Source organism: Vicugna pacos, chromosome 21, assembly GCF_048564905.1.
Source record: "Vicugna pacos chromosome 21, VicPac4, whole genome shotgun sequence".
NCBI lineage: Eukaryota > Metazoa > Chordata > Mammalia > Artiodactyla > Camelidae > Vicugna > Vicugna pacos.
The window spans coordinates 7,288,452-7,300,907 of record NC_133007.1 but is presented as its reverse complement, the minus strand read 5'-3'; the positions used below and the strand labels follow the sequence as shown (position 1 = coordinate 7,300,907).

The window sequence follows — 12,456 nt, the reverse complement described above, 5'->3', positions numbered from 1 at the left end:
ACGCGGTCCCCTCAGGGAGGGTCCCGTTGGCTGTGCTCCAACGGGGGGAAAGGTAATAAGGAACAACTTCCACTTACCATCGGTATAAATCCCACAATCAGGAAAATTGCTTCAATTGCTAAAAAATGCTGGTGGGAAAGTCCATTTATTTTTCATTTTTCTTGTGCACTTGCCACCCTCATGCATGAATCACTGTCGGTATGTAGATTAAATTTATACCCCCGTTATCTTTCATGTCTCTGGGGCGCTGGTGTCAGCTGGGTTTCTGGTTACTGAAAGCCACTGCGTGTTCTTAGTGGGGAGAGAGATGGGGCCCTCCCCGTGGCCGGGGCCGCTGCGGGGTCTTCTGTCTGGAGGCTCTGCTCAGCCTTCCTTCCGCTCCAATCTCCGCCCACTTGGTTTGGCAACAAGATAGAACCTGCTTTTTGGGAAACTCTGTTTCTTGTCTGGAGCTGCTTCTGCTCCAGCCTTTGCAGTAAGATTTGGACACTCTGGGTTTCAGGTGGTTTATCTGGGAGGGTTTACAGTGAGCGGGATGAAGGCATGGTTTCATTTTGAACACCTGCTATGTGAACTGGCCTGGACTGGATAGAAAAACTACAGGCATTTTGAAAAAAACACCCTAGGAATACATATGCAGCCTTCTTTTCTCTTTGTCCCTCAAACACACACACACACACACACACACACACACACACACACGGGGTAGAGCTGGGTGCCTGCCTGCCTTCTCTAACACAGGCGACGTGGTTAGACAGCAGTGGTCCAAGGAGCCTGGTTCTCACCTGTGCTCTGGGAGGTACAGAACCATCTAGAACTGACATTATACTCTGTTCTCCATCCTCAGATGTAGCCATCTCCGTGCACATTCCCTAAAAGCATGGTTCTTTATTCACTGATTTGTTTGTTCAACTAATGTTATTTCTACTTTTCTGGGTCCTGGACTTTGAAATCTGATGAAACCTTTGAAACCCTTTGAAAACCTGATGGAAGCCCAGGCCCCGCTCCTGCTGCACAATTCTGAACAACTTGGGGGTGGTTTACAGAGCCTGTCCCTGAGCGCCAGGCTGAGAATACCTGCCCTAAAGAGGCCTGCTCCCATGACTGCCAGCCTCCTTACAAAACCGAGAGGCATTCCAGGAGCTCAGAAGTTTGGGGGCCTTCCAAACGAATGCCTCAGCCGCGAATGCCTCAGCCCCTCACACCCCAACACTCTTCTCAGATCTTGTCTCAGAAGAGCAGTCCCTGGGGCCACAGTCCTGGCTCTTTTGGGGTTACCCATCTAGACGTAGAGAACCCCACTTCTCTCTGTGACACATGTCCTGGGAGGGGGGCTGAGGCCTCAGCTGGCCACGCCTGCTCCAGGCCCCGGCAGCCCCCCAGCAGGTATCATTACTGCACAAGAGACCCATCATTCTGCATTAATCTGGGATTCATCATGATAGCCATGACCATAATTAATTTATTTGGTATTAATGTGGATGAAATATGTACTGTCCTTTCAGGGGAAATCAGGCTGCCTATAAGCATTAGTTAAAAGGACCATTAAAATCAAACCTTCCCCAGATCCATTAGGCGAAGTCTTTCATCCTGAAGAAGATAAAGTTCTGCTGTGTGAAATGTCATGAATAATTAGGTTGATTGCTGTTTTAAACTCTGCCCCTTCCTCCCCAATCCCTCCCGCTTCCCTCCTGAAGCAGGGAAGGCTCACCTGCAGCCGGGCACCCCGCTTCACCGCCGTGTCTGCACTGGCCCCGAATTCCCCTCTGGCCTCTGTGACTGCTGGCGTGGCTCTGTGTGCACGTCCAGAGCGGGGAACCGGGCTTTAATGACCCAACTGGACTGTATTTTCAATGGCTCTACTTCTCTTCCCTGACCAGCCTTGGGCCAGGATGGTGGCGTCTTCCTCTTGCCTTGGTGGTGCTCCAGAAAGGTGTAGACAAGGGGAGGTCTAAGGCAGCATTTTTCAGACTGAGGTCTGCAGACTCCCTGCCCTGAATGGTGCAGGGGCACGAAATGCAGCTTCCTGGGCCCACATCTCAGGGGCTGTGCATGGGAAGAGGATGGAGGCTGGAGGGCTTTGGTGAGTGCTGGACGGAAGGGAGAGACAGGACAGGGAAACCGTTGGGTTAGCCCCCTTCTGCTCTCAAAGTACAATTTCTCCGGAGCTCCCGTGTGGGCCCTGGTGTGTGCGGTGTCCCAGCCACACAGGCTCCTCCTGCAGGGGGCATGTGAAAAGGTACTTCCTCTGATGCTTTATGCACACAGGGTATGGGCACATACAGTTGCTCTGTGGGGCTGGTCCTTTAGGCCTCACCATAAAGTTGAAACCAGGAGGCAGAGGGTGAAACAGCCTGCTCAGCAGGACTTAAAAACTCCTGCCGCCTGCCCAGGTGAATTGATGGGGGAGTTAATCGGGCAATTCAGAGAGCACGAAGCAATGAGGCTGGTTGGAGGCCGAAGGGGACGAGGTGTAAGCACTGGGTGGTCCAGGGTGGTGGGGTGGGGAGGGGGCAGACCTCCCCTCTCCTTGAGCTCTAATCCTTTCCCGCTGTCCTGACAGGCGCTTCGGCACAAAATGCACAGCCTGCCAGCAGGGCATCCCCCCGACCCAGGTGGTCCGCAAGGCGCAGGACTTCGTCTACCACCTGCACTGCTTCGCCTGCATCATCTGTAGCCGGCAGCTGGCCACGGGGGACGAGTTCTACCTCATGGAGGACGGGCGGCTGGTGTGCAAGGAGGACTACGAGACGGCCAAGCAGAATGGTAATCAGCACTGCCCTGCTCTGTCCCTGCTCCCGACCTCCGAGCCGGCCCGACCTCTGTCTGGCCTGAGTCCAGGCTGCCCACCCCTCAGAGCTGCACTCACACCCTGCCTCCTCTGAGGACCGTTCCCCAGAGGCCTGCAGGGGGTGGACACCCACCCCCGAGCCCTTAGCACTGGCTGCTCCACTGAAGCCTCAGTCAGGTTATGATTACTGAGAGCCTGCCTGTATCCCACGCCAGGACTTTGGCTCAGGAGCAGCCGGGAACCTTGTGCTCATCAACTCGGTGGCTCCTTGCCTGGGGTGGGGCTGAAAGGTGCTCCATCTATAGCCTTGTATATAGGGGTGCACATTGTCTCAGCACCAACACCTCAAAGGCTTCAGGTAACCAGAGCCCTCGCATTGGCCTAAGTTACCCTTGGAACAGGTCGGCTAGAATTTCAGTTAATTGTGTTCTGTTTCCCCTCTCTGACTGCGGGCTTCTCGAGAGCAGGGACTCCGGGGTGATGACTGTGTGTCTCCCAAAGCCCCGCACGTGGGAGCAGATGCTCAGCCAGTCTCTACATTCAGGGAGTCTCCAACTCAACCCCCTACCCCCACCCACCCCGCCACCCTTCCCCTGCTGCCTCAGGGCCCTGTCGGTGGTCTGCACCAAAGCTCACAGCAAAGGCTGATGTCAGGCCCCAGCAGTTAGCCCCCACCCCTGGAAAGCCTGCCTTCAGAGGGGCAGCCAGGGCAGCAGCTGCTCCTGCCCTCCAAGGCTGTGTTCTTGGGCAGCCCTGGGTCTTTCTCGGGCCTTTCCAGGGCCCTGATGGGGCTTGGACCTCTTACCAGCCCCCAGCTCCCCGGGGCTCCCTCGGGAAGACCAAGCCCGACTCACCACATCCTGCAGCCCCACCTCGGGCTCCTGACTCTCGGCGGTGCCGGCAGGTGGGGTGCCCCTGACCCGGGCTCCCAGTGTGGCATTTGGCCAGACTCAACCTGGGCATCTCAGATGCACAAACTCACGAAACATCAAGGTCGTTTGCCTTTGACTAGAGTTTTTTTTATCAACGCAGGGTGTTGCTGTGGGAAGCTCTTGTTGACAGCTCTGGGCTTGATGGGAAAAAAAAAAGCAGCAGCAATTTCATGTATCTCCTTCCAGATCTTTCCTGGGTCCCCACATATATATTCTATAGATGGGATCCGTACAGGGAGAAATTAGTTTTTTGCTTAATAAATGCAGTTAAAATAAAGGGTTTGTGGTGGTGAGGAGGCCCTTTTGGTGAGCCACCTTGGCGGGAGGTGGGAGGCGGGAGGGCCGGCACCGTGGGGGCTCCCTCTCTTCCCCCACCACCTCCACAGCCCTGGCCTTGGGGATGGACAGCCTTTCAGTCTCTTCTCTTTCCAGATTCTTGCAAGCCTGGTCCCAGGCTCTTTGCCTTAACGTATTAATCTGCTCTGGTTCCTTAAAACTCACTTGGTGCTCTTGCTTTGGAGAGAATTATGATGTCACAGAGGATTAGGGCATCTAGTCAGGGCTAAACCAGCAGCGCAGAGGGACTCAGAGATCCCACACTGCCTCTGGAACTCTCACGGCCTTCACCAGAGACGCTGGGGATGCAGGCCTCCCCCAGGACGGGCAGCTGCTTCTTGCTGTCAGAGGCCTTGTTTAGACTCACGTCCTGGCATCCACTGCTGTGTATGGTTTGAGAGACGGAGCAGACCAGCTGGGGAGGCAGGAAGGGCCCAGTGGAGCTAGCACTTTTGTGGAGCATTGTTTGCGCCACAGCAGACCTCTGTGGGACCATGGGAAGACACTGGATTTGGCATCAGGGGCTGGCGGGCATCTCTGCCTGGCCACGCGCTAACCTGGGGGAACCCTGACAAGGTGTGTGCCTGCTCGAGCCATGGCTTCTCAGCTCAGTATGGGGGATAAGAGCACCTGCCACGCAGGGCTGTTTCCTGAGGTTGAAATAGGCTGACACTTGTGGAACAAGACGTTAAATGAGGGCGAGACCAGCGTGTCAGAGAAATGCAAACAGAGGGAGAGATCTGCTTTAGGTTTTCCAGCAGCTAAAGAGTACAGTGTTTCTGGTGCATTCCTCCTGCCTCCGCTGTCAGCGAGACGGGGGCCACTCCATCCCGTGAAATCTGGGTGATCTTTAGTGAATCAGGACACCTTGATCTGCTGTGGGCCCTTGGGCTCTCTCTTTTATGTTTTCATTCCTCCTTGCTAATCTAAACCCTCTCTCAGGCCTACACAAAAGATCGAATATCAGCTATTTGTATCTTGGTGTGAGTGATTTTGTTCATTTGTTACATCTTCCTGGATATTTGCATTTTCAATACAATGAGGTTGCCTTTTATGCCAGGGACACATGCTAGGAGACCTTGCATAATTCAAAAGTAACATATTTTAGGACTAACTTTCCCCATAGGAATTAATGTAAAAAGTGGGGGGGATGTATCCTGGGCGCACATAAATCCATAACCAGCGAAGTGTGTCTTTGCCTTAATGCTACTTTTTATTTTCTCAGCACTCTCTCCATCCCTCCCAGATGCTCTCTCCTAAATTAACAGCCTCGGGTATCATGGGCTTGCTTGGCCTTCCTCATAGTGTTTTATCACATTCAACTTCCGTACCAAAGTTATTGATTTTTGGGTACATTTTTCAGCACGAGCACTGCCACCGCTACTTAATGAATACTTGGATGACATTGTTATAGGATATAAAAAAGATTTTAAATTATAATAACCGTGAATGTTAAAATAACAGCATAATAGTCCCTATAATCACAGGAAGAAAGTTCTGCGCACGTGGCCAGCCATGGGGAACCCAGGGGCCACCAACCCGGGACCACGGGGGTTGGTCCCAGTGGCACTGCCATCTGGCCATGGTGAGAACCATTTCTAATTCACTAGGCCAACCTATTTTGACATTAAGCAATTCTCAATGAATTAAAAACTTTTTGGCGGTTTCATTATTTCCATTTCTGTATATGAAGACTGTAGACACTTAAAGTGCGCTGTTTCGTACTGCAGCAGGTGCTGTCATGCTGCTACTTCTGTGCCTTTGGCCAGAGGGAGGCGGATGCTTACAACGGAATTGAAAGAATTTTGGAGTTTTTCCTTAGTGTCAGCCTCCGTGGCTCCAGAATTCTTCCTCTGTGGGCCCAGGGCTCCAGGGAGAGCCTCAGGTGGCAGGGCTTCCATGATGACAATGGCTCTGCTGGGTAAGAAACAGCCTCAGGAGGAGAGAGGACTGGGGGCCTTGTCCCCCCTCTGCTGCATGCACGACTGTTGTAGGGCCAGCTCGGGCTGCACGCTGACTTAATCCCTGCAATGTGCCACCCACATAGGCTGCAGAGAAATTAGGGACCTTCCCACGTTACTCACTCAATGAGAATGGAGAACCCAAGACTCCAAGAAAAAAAACCTCTTAGAATTGTTGTGAGGATCGTGTACACATAAAGCTCTTAGATCAACGCCAGGCACATTGCAGGAGCTTCATAAATATCGGCTATTATCGCTGTTCCTAAGAGAGGGTTTTCTTGAAGGGACGGGAAGGAAGAAAGGGAGGTAGCCATGGGGTGGAGACCCTTTAAAGGACACACATGGGAGGGGTACAGAGAGCCCAGAGGGCCTGGCGTAGCTGCCCACTCACTCCTCCTTGACCCCGGGGTGCTGGGCAGAGAGCGGAAGTCAGTCCAAGTGCTGAGAGAGGAACAAACCGTTTACACCTGGCTGTGTGCCGCTGAGCACACCCAGTGACTCTTTGTGCCTGACTCTGCCCGAGACTAATCAGCGTTTGACTCACAGGAACTTGAGACTCAAAATCCATTGCAGACAGCTGGTCAGTCAGCATGTTGTCCTGAATACTCTTTAGACCAGTGCTTTTGAAAAACTTTTTGACTATGATCCACAATACGAAACTCATTTTATGTTTCAACTCAGCACACATATTCGTATAGCAAACACACTGTTCCAGTTTTATGAAATAACACTTGCTCTTACATGCCCCATCCTGCCCACCCCATCCCATCCATCGTATTTCCTTTTTCGGTTTTTGATAGACTAAGTTGATTTTATAACCCACTAGTGGGCTCTGACGCAGAATTTATGAACATGGCTTAGATGACAGTGAACGCTCAGGTCACCAGGGAGGTGGAAAGGCATCGAGACCATGGGTGGGTCCTTGGGGAACAGGGGCTCCGGATGGGAGGAGGGCAGGTGTCTGGGCAGCCCAGAACACGGACTTCCTTCTGGCTCCTGCACCTTTGCTGTCTTGAGGTTGGCCAACCAGAGTGTTTGAAGTGACAGGGAAATGTGCGGAACTGTACACCTTCAGTCTGAGGAGAGCCCCAGTCCGTGTGGCTGGGCTGGCAGGGGCTGGGGAGAGGCAGGGAGCTGGGGAAGGAGGACCCTGCCTTCACTTTGCAGGGAGTCAGGAAGGCCTGTGGTGCAGGAGTGGGCTCCAGGGGGGCTGGGACCATCCCCCTCTGATGTTCCCCATTCTCCCTGCTGTTGCCCAGGGCGGGCAAGATGACGTGAGGAGAGGAGGAAGGGGCCACGAGAGCCAGCTGCTTCAGATGCGCTGGCCCCACTAAGAAGTGGTTTTCATTGCAGATGACTCAGAGGCCGGGGCTAAGCGGCCGCGGACCACCATCACAGCGAAGCAACTGGAGACGCTGAAGAACGCCTACAAGAACTCCCCCAAGCCCGCGCGGCACGTGAGGGAGCAGCTGTCCTCGGAGACAGGCCTGGACATGAGGGTGGTACAGGTGAGACAACTGCCACCCTGGCCCCAGGGCTCCTCTGCCGACTGGCGGTCCTGGGCCCAGCGCCACCTGGCTGGGCCTGGGGCAGGGATGGAAGGGGTCCTGCTGGTCCCCGCCTCTGTGCCCTCCATGTGAGGGGAGCTTCGGGAGCAGTAGCGATGGCACCTTGTCATTGGCGGTGTCACTGATCCCCTAGGGGAGCTGGGCTCAGGGCCATGGCCCTGTGAAACTTGCTGAATCAGAGGCAGGTTTCTGAGGCCCCGGCGGAGGGCGTGGTGGGCACGTCCCACTCCTGGCCCTGAAATCTGCTGAGGCTTCAGTCTTTGCCTCTTGTCTCAGGGACCCTGGGGGCTTTGGGCTCGTGATGGACGTCCCCCCCGAGCATGTCTCCCATGCTTGTGTGGCAGGTTTGGTTTCAGAACAGAAGGGCCAAGGAGAAGCGGCTGAAGAAGGACGCGGGGCGACACCGCTGGGGGCAGTTCTACAAGAGCGTCAAGCGGAGCCGGGGAGGCAGCAAGCAGGAGAAGGAGAGCTCTGCGGAGGACTGTGGGGTTAGTGACAGTGAGCTGAGCTTCCGAGGTGAGCAGGGCTGGAGGGCCGAGGCCGAGGCCGTAGGAGAGGCCCCTGGGAAGCAGTAGTCCCTGCCACTGGAGACGTCCTTCTCCAGGCCTTGCCAGCTCCCTCCTGAGCACAGGCTCCTCCCTATGACTTGCGGTAAAGGGTGGGGGGAAAGGTAGTGGCCCTTCCCCAGGGGGCAAGGCGGAGAAAACCAGAGCTCCGCTGCAGACACATGGAATCTGGGTTCCCCAGGCCCGTGGGCCCCAAGGCCTCCCCTCCTTGCCTGCTGAGCGGGGCCCCCTCACCAGCCCCTTCACGCAGCACTGAAGGACGGCTGTGTCTCAGCCTGTGCCCTGGGCCCCCCTCCTGCATTGCTCCCCTTGGCAGGGGCACTGGCCTCCCTCCCATGACCCCCTAGGGTGCACCCTCTCCTCTCCTGGTTGGGGGAGGTTGGGTTCAGCAGGCCCTTTGCCCTGGGAAGTCAGTGCTGTGAGTGCACGAGAGGTGGGGACTCGCCTCATTCTGAAGTCCTGCCCCCGCCACTGCTCACATCATCCCGTCCCCTGCACAGATGCTTTGCAGCATGCGCTACGTTCACATTTGTGCATCAGCAAAACTGCACACGGCTGCGTGGTTTGGATCCTTAGATTGTTTCTGAATAGCTGTAACTGTTCTCATGAGTCCTCAAATGTGGAAGGTCTTCTGTTGTTGGGGGCCAGGGAAGAGTCCTGAGCTGGGGGTCAGAAGTCTGGTCTCCAGTTGTGGCTGTCAGATTGATTCACTTCCTTTGCACCTCAGTGTCCCCATCTATAAATGGGGACCAACCACAGGCTGGCCTGGCCCATCTCACAGTGTTGTTGTGGGGATCCACAAACGCAACTGGCTATGGATGTGTCTGGGGAAAGCTCAGCACATTTTCACACTTGGAAGACATGACCGTGCCCTTAGGGAGCCTGTGGCATCCACAGAGGGCCCTGGGCATGGGATGACATACAGACAGAAGGCCAATAATGGCCATTTTACAGTGGAGCTGAGCCTTCATCTCCTGCCCCCTTTAAGGGCATGACACCCCTCCCTCTGTTCATTTTTATCGGTGGAATGGGGGGTAGTCTAGGGCAGGCTGTCAGAAGAGATGGGTGTTGAGGTCCATTCTGGGGTGGCCTTGCTAGGAATTGATGCACAGGCCCAGGCAGGATTAGAAAGGAGGCCTGGGGGACAGCGGATGGCACGAGCTGCCTGCCAGGAGCACTGCGTCCTGAGAGGGCCGGAGCTCAGCCCAGAGGCCTGCCCGTGGGGCCCTGAGGAGGGTTCAAGGGTCTTATGCTCAACTTCCAGGTCTCCTGGTTGGGGAGGTGGGAGTGGAAAGCCACTTATCTCCTCTAAGCTGCTGAAATCAATGTCTGGAACATACAGGATTGTTTAGTCTTATTTTGTAGCTCCTTTCTGTTGGGTGCACAAGGGTCCAGGTTGACACATCATTGGTCTCTCCAGGTAATTATATAATCTTCTTTTTCTTAAGACTAAAACTGCTCACCTCTGTTGGAGAGATGAATTCTTCCAGGTGGCAAAGATTCCATTAGATTCCCTTAATGAAATTCTTCAAGAAACAAGAAGGTCCATTTGCTTTAATCAAGTCAATACTTTGTCCCCAGTGAAGACTTATTAATAGATGGAGAGACTCAGTCCTTTAACACTGAACCTCTTTCCCGGGTAGACCAGAAGGATTTTGCACACGTGTCGCTGTAGCACGGTCCTCAGCTCCCCTGACCACATGGGCCTGCTGGTCTCCTGAACAACTAAATCAAGCACTTTTCTCAGCTTGAAGGCCTTCAGATTCGATCTTGTTAGCGCATAGTTTCTTCCATTCCATTTGTGATGTGGATAACCTATGACCCACCAAACCTCAGGTGTTCGTATTCCTCAGTGTAGCTCTCTTCATACACGAGCCACAGGGGACCAACAAGCTCACCAAACATCCGTCTAGCCTTCTGGGACCTGGGCGTTGGCTGGTGTCCGTTCTGTTTTCCCCGTGACGTGGCTCAGTCTCTGGATGCCAGGCTGACATGGTGTCTGGCTCAGGCGTGGGCTTCTCTCCTGGTCATGTGTGTTCCTAGGTTGTGAAGAACAGGGGACCAGCGGAGTCCTGGCGGCTGACAATAAATCTCCGTTCTTTTGTCCACAGAGGATCAAATACTCTCAGAACTTGGCCACACCAATAGGATTTATGGCAACGTGGGGGACGTTACAGGCGGACAGTTAATGAATGGGAGCTTCTCCATGGACGGGACAGGACAATCCTATCAGGACTTGAGGGATGGGAGCCCCTATGGAATCCCCCAGTCTCCATCCTCCATATCGTCCCTGCCATCCCACGCTCCTTTGCTCAATGGGCTGGATTACACGGTGGACAGTAATTTGGGCATCATTGCGCATGCAGGGCAGGGAGTAAGCCAGACGCTGAGAGCCATGGCTGGGGGACCGACCTCTGACATCTCCACAGGAAGCAGTGTAGGCTACCCCGACTTTCCAACTAGCCCAGCCTCTTGGCTCGATGAAATGGATCATCCTCCTTTTTAAACACCTCTCCTCCCCGCCCTATCCGTCCTTCTGGCTTGAGAGAGTATCTTCAAGGATCAAGAGACTTGCCTTTTAAGGATCAAAAGTGCACCAATGTGAATTTCCATTATTTTCAATGGGAAGTCCTCTGCTGATCCCTGGGAGGTCTTGGGACCCCAGTAGGGTGTGTTTTTCTGGGAAGGGGTGGGAGAGCAGCCTCCTCTCAGAACACAGCACAGGGGCGCAGAGCCCCGAGCGCTAGGATGCTGGCTTGTTGGCTCCTCCCCCGTCCTGCTTACAGGCTTTGGCTGCTCAGTGCTTGGTTGACGGGGTGACTCTCGGGCCACGCTGGCCTTCGGGAACTCTGCTCCAACTGGAGCGTCTCCTGAGCGTCTCCAGAGCCACTGGTCTCACCAGAACCGAGATTCCTGAGGTTGGGGCACCATGGCCCTGGAGTGTGGATAGAAGTGATTTCTGCACCACCCTTATTGAACCCTAATTTTCAAAATAAAAAGTCACTTATTAAAGGTCAGTGGAAAGGTCTGATGGCCACAGTTTGCTGTTGAAAACATGCTCCCTTCCCTCTTCTTTTTTTTTGCTGTGAAAAATATTACCTCTTTCCCACCCAGAAGTACATGCTGGAGACTATTTGTCAGTTTGGGTTTTTAAGAAATCCCATCCATACCACTGAATCCCTGATGGCAAGAAGTGGTTTTCATTGCAGGTGACTCTGAGGCTGGAGCTGAGTGGCCTTGGACCATCACAGCAACTGCCTGACAAGTCCCCCTGGTGCACAATGTGCCTTTTTAATTTGCTCGTATTATTTATTTCACAAGACAGGCTGTGGGTTCCAAAATGATCAAAGCTAAAATATGGAGAGAACAGAACGACAATCAGTGAAAACATCTGTAGACATTTGGGTTCCAAACGTGCAGTCTGTTTAGCCAGATCAGCAGATGCCAGTCTCCCAGAGTTCTCAGCCGGTAGGTGACATAATACGGTGAGTCTGTTTTGAGGGACTTGGTTTAGGTGAGGTGGTAAGCTCACCCCCTCCCTGCAGTCAAACCTCCTCAGCCCTTTAAAAACGAGAGCTTTGTCTGCTGTGCTGCTGGCGGACTCAACTGGAGGACAGTCTTGGTGTCTTCCAAGTACGATGCTTTTCTGGTCTATCTTGGTTGGGAGGAACCATTTAGGGAGCAGCCCCCAAATTGTCCAAAGGGTACCAAGTGGTCCTTGGGCTGCATCCCTCTGGGTTGCTAGCTGGACTCCTGCCAGGCCCTGTAGTGCTCCAGTCCTGTGCTCAGAAGGGCAGAGCTCTCCGGCCAGTGGCAGTGCAGACACTCTCAGCTTGCGAGTCTGCAATAGCACAACACCCAGCCTGAGGCAAGGGCAAGGCCAGCCCCTGCTTTATGAGCTGCTGTCCCTGCGACAGACTGTACTTGTGCGGGAAATACAGTTGTGAATGGTGCTGCAACTCTCACTTTATGTCACACGTCTGTCCATCATGAAGCTCTCCACGTGCACACTGGAATTTAGCCAGGTGGAATTTTCCAGTCCCCTAGGGAAATGGTGGTTGGCGTCTTCTGGCCTCCCATTCTCTTAAATATGTTCAGCAGAGTGGGAAAGGGAAAGAAGGCATTTCCTGTCTTTCCAAGGAAGTGATGAGGCCAAAGACCCAAAGGATCCTTCCTTCTGTGAATGGTTTTGAGGACCACAAAGATTTAGGCATATGGTAGGCAGACGAGAGGAAGAAATAAACACTTCCTTTTTGGCTGCTGCATCTTTTGTAATCTCCTTTCAGGACTAAACAAGTGACT

The 12,456-nt window shown here is 53.7% G+C and overlaps 1 protein-coding gene across 3 annotated transcripts in view; it reads left to right on the top strand.

Moving 5' to 3' along the window:
- Positions 1-11,121, top strand: part of LHX4 (LIM homeobox 4) — a 42,435-nt gene extending 31,314 nt beyond the window's left edge. For all 3 annotated transcript variants that reach the window (XM_072946009.1, XM_006211793.3, XM_072946008.1), the window contains exons 3-6: positions 2,564-2,766; positions 7,374-7,528; positions 7,933-8,104; positions 10,266-11,121. In XM_072946009.1, coding sequence (XP_072802110.1) covers positions 2,564-2,766; positions 7,374-7,528; positions 7,933-8,104; positions 10,266-10,660 — 925 coding nt within the window. In that variant the 3' untranslated portion in view covers positions 10,661-11,121. The remainder of the gene's footprint in view (positions 1-2,563; positions 2,767-7,373; positions 7,529-7,932; positions 8,105-10,265) is intronic.
- Positions 11,122-12,456: the final 1,335 nt, after the last annotated feature.